This window comes from Platalea leucorodia (assembly GCF_965183815.1).
Source record: "Platalea leucorodia genome assembly, contig: HAP1_HAP1_SCAFFOLD_24, whole genome shotgun sequence".
NCBI classification, from domain to species: Eukaryota; Metazoa; Chordata; class Aves; order Pelecaniformes; family Threskiornithidae; genus Platalea; species Platalea leucorodia.
In genome coordinates this window covers 1,683,497-1,687,359 of record NW_028121458.1, presented here as the reverse complement: position 1 = coordinate 1,687,359, position 3,863 = coordinate 1,683,497, and the positions used below count along the sequence as shown (strand labels likewise).

Below are 3,863 nucleotides of genomic sequence, written 5' to 3'. Positions count from 1 at the left end.
ATGGGGCTTCCCAGCACAAGAAAGAGCCTGACAGACTGGAGCAAGTCCTGCAGAGGCCAGAAGGGTGGCTGGGACCTGGAGCACATGATGGACAAGGAGAGGCTGAGAGAGATGGGTTCTTTAGAAATCGTTCAGAAGAAAACACAGGAGCAAGAACCCAGGCCAGTTGGTGGGATCTCACTCAATGCTGATATTCAGTCTTTGTTGAGACAAGGCCATGAGCACCTGTTCAAACTGGAGCTGTCTGAGAACCGGCTTGGCTGAGAGAGCAGCTGTGGCAAGAGCTATGGGGCTTGTGCGCAATAAATGTCAGTAGGAAACTAGCTCCTTTTTTCTTAATACTGGTGGTGGAGTTGGGTATCACTGAGCCCCGGAGGAGGATGGGAGTGACCATGCAGGAAATGTCCCTTCTCAGGGCTGGGGTGTATGAACAGAGGTGGAAATGGCTGGTGTGCAGGACTGATCTGGGACAGTTTTCCCAGGAAAGCTTCCCCAGGATGTTCAGGGAACATGGCACAGACCTGGCCGCTCTCTTCTGCACCTTTGGTGCCTTGCTTCCTTCACCATGATGCCTGACTCTGCACTGTCAGCACCCTGCTGGGGGCCCCCACTCTGCACACTCACACAGCTTAGCTCTACACTGGGGCTTTCCTCTCCCGGGCACTTCCCAGCCCAGCCCCTCCCCAGCTCTCCCCACCTCCCCTGCCCCCTCCCCAGCCCAGCAGAGCAGCCCAGCCTGGGCTGGCCCCACGGCAGTGCCCACCGCAGGGTGCTGCAGAGCTCTGGGCACTCACCCCACAGCCCCAGCCCCTCTGAAGGGCACAGCAGCTCCTGGGGGGGAGGGCGGAGGGGGTTCAGGCTCCCCATCAGCGCCAGGGCTGGTATGGCCCCAAGGGCGTGAGGAAATGGAGGCCAGGCACTCTCTGGCTCTCCTGAATTCATATTGTAGGTGATGCCCAGTGCTGACTGAATTTGCCCCTCCTCTGCTCCCACCAGCCCCACTCCCCAGGACGGCATGAGAGTCCTGGGGCTTCTCAGGCAGCTCCTGCACCTCTCCACTCTCCCTTTCTTCTGCCTGCTGCGCTCCTACTGACTCCCATGGCAGAGTCCTTGTTTTGCATACCTCAGTTTAATCATAGAATCATAGAATCGTTAAGGTGGGAAAGGACCTCAGAGATCATCGAGTCCAACCTCATAACCTAACTGCCTGGTCCACCTCTAAGCCATGTCCCCAAGCACCACATTCACACGTTTTTTGAATGCTTCCAGGGACCATGATTGGACCACTTCCCTGGACAATGTGTTCCAATGCCTACCCACTCTCTCTGGGAAGAAATTTTTCCTAATATCTAATCTAAATCTCCCCTGGCACAACTTGAGCCCATTTCCTCTCGTCCTATCACTTGTTACCTGGGAGAAGAGACCGACCCCCACCTCGCTACAACCTCCTTTCAGGTAGTTGTAGAGAGCAATACGGTCTCCCCTCAGCCTCCTCTTCTCCAGACTAAACAACCCCAGCTCCCTCAGCTGCTCCTTGTAAGACTTCTCCTCTAGACACTTCAACAGCTTCAATAGCTTCATGTTTTGCTTTTGGGGGAGTTCACATCTGAGGGCCTTTCACCTTCTGAGCCTCCATTCATTGCAACCCCAGGGCATGTGGGAAGTCCCCATCCTCTCCTCTCCTCACCCCTCCAGATTCATTTCCAAGGAGTCTGGTATATGCCATCACTCCTGTCATACATGAAGAAACCTGAGGAGAGAAAGGGAGCTCATGGGCCATCTCCCCTGCGCCTGGACACCAAGAAGAGAGCTTTTAAATCCAGAATACTAGGTCCAGTGGAACCCAATAGTACCATGATCTTAACTCCCAAAACACTGAGAACAAAAGCAGATCAGACTCTTCAAAAAAACAATTCCTTGGACATTTTCTTGGCAGCAGCTTTGGAGGAAGAGCGCAGCCTTCAGGCACTGGACCTGGGAGATTCTGTTTTATTGAAGACCTGCTATTGGGCATGCCACATCTGACAGAGTGTTGTGCAAGTCAGACACAATAAGATCAAGCCTCAAGACAAGTAGCATAAGCCCAGAAAATTCTCTATAAGCAGGATTACTGCAAGAGAAGAAAACAGACTCCTGGCCTAAGAAAGACTCTGGCAAATGTGCAGAGAAGGGAAGGCAGGTTATTGCCGGTGAAACAGCGTCCATTGGGCCAGTTTCCATAGGACATCCTTGAGCTCCTGGTTCCTCATGCTGTACATGAGGGGGTTCACTAATGGAGGCACCACAGTGTACAGCACTGCCACCACTAGGTCCAGGGATGGGGAGGAGATAGAGGGGGGCTTCAGGTAGGCAAATATGCCAGTGCTGAGGAACAGGGAGACCCCGGCCAGGTGAGGGAGGCACGTGGAAAAGGCTTTGTGCCGTCCCTGCTCAGAGGGGATCCTCAGCACAGCCCTGAAGATCTGCACATAGGACACCACAAGGAAAACAAAACACCCAAATGCTAAACAGACACTAACCACAAGGAGCCCCACTTCCCTGAGGTAGGCATCTGAGCAGGAGAGCTTGAGGATGTGGGGGATTTCACAGAAGAACTGGTCCAGGACATTGCCTTGGCAGAGGGGTAGGGAAAATGTATTGGCAGTGTGCAGCAGAGCATTGAGAAACCCACTGCCCCAGGCAGCTGCTGCCATGTGGACACAAGCTCTGCTGCCCAGGAGGGTCCCGTAGTGCAGGGGTTTGCAGATGGCCACGTAGCGGTCATAGGCCATGATGGTGAGAAGAGAATACTCTCCTCCAATGAAGAAGAGAAAGAAAAAGACCTGTGCAGCACATCCCAAGTAGGAAATGGCCCTTGTGTCCCACAGGGAATTGGCCATGGCTTTGGGGAGAATGGTGGAGATGGAGCCCAGGTCTATGAGGGAGAGGTTGAGGAGGAAGAAGTACATGGGGGTGTGGAGGTGGTGGTCACAGGCTATGGCGGTGATGATGAGGCCGTTGCCCAGGAGGGCAGCCAGGTAGATGGCCAGGAAGAGGCAGAAGTGCAAGAGCTGTAGCTCCCGTGTGTCTGCGAATGCCAGGAGAAGAAACTCGTTCGTGGAGCTGCCATTGGACATTTGCCGCTTCTGGGCATGGAAACTGCCAAGGGAGAGAAAAGAGAAAAATTCAGAGAAGCTTCTTGGAGCAAAATTTCATTCATTCATTGTGCAATACCTAAGGGCGCCTTTCCTTCTTGTGCAGGACTGTTATGCAGCTCGGAGGCTTCAGCTCTGGTTTGTGCTGGCTGAGTGTGCTGTGCAGAGCCGTGCCCTCTCCCCAGGGGCTCCTGAAGGGTCAGCCCTGCTTTCCAGCAATGACCCATGGAGGCAGCAACAGCCCAGGGTGTTTGGAGGGAGGCTTCCTGGGGAGGAGTTCCCTGTGCTGCACTAGAGCGGAGGGTGAAAAGCCCAGAAGGATGCTTTCTTCCCCAGAGGAAGGTGGGAGATGAGGTGCAGCAAATGGGTCTCGTCACAGAGGTTGCTCTGGAAAAGACACTGGCCTGTCCTGGGAGCAGAGGGGTCCTGTGCCAGGTGCAGAGTTCAAAACACCCCTCCTTTCCAGCACAGCTCTGCAGAGTATGAGGAAGAGGACAGGGCAAGGATGCTGATTGGCATGGGCAGATCGGGTGCTCTCAGACATCTCCAGGGTCCTACAGCAGAGCTGTGCCCTTCTGGAGGGATGCTCACAGCCCCGCAGGACTCCCTGTCCAGCAGAATCCGGTGTCTTAAGGTGCTGTCTGCTAAGGGAAGCAGTGCCTCATTGCCCAAGCACTGAGTGCAGTGTCTCGAGCCTGGCAAATGAAGAGAGGGCTTGGGCACCTTGGT

At 54.4% G+C, this 3,863-nt stretch overlaps 1 protein-coding gene across 1 annotated transcript; it reads right to left on the bottom strand.

Moving 5' to 3' along the window:
• Positions 1–2,180: 2,180 nt before the first annotated feature.
• On the bottom strand, positions 2,181–3,116 carry LOC309603214 (olfactory receptor 14A16-like; the record flags this gene model as incomplete). Its single annotated transcript, XM_082338115.1, has 1 exon — positions 2,181–3,116. One exon carries the CDS (start codon positions 3,114–3,116, stop codon positions 2,181–2,183), a length of 936 nt encoding a protein of 311 aa, XP_082194241.1.
• Positions 3,117–3,863: the final 747 nt, after the last annotated feature.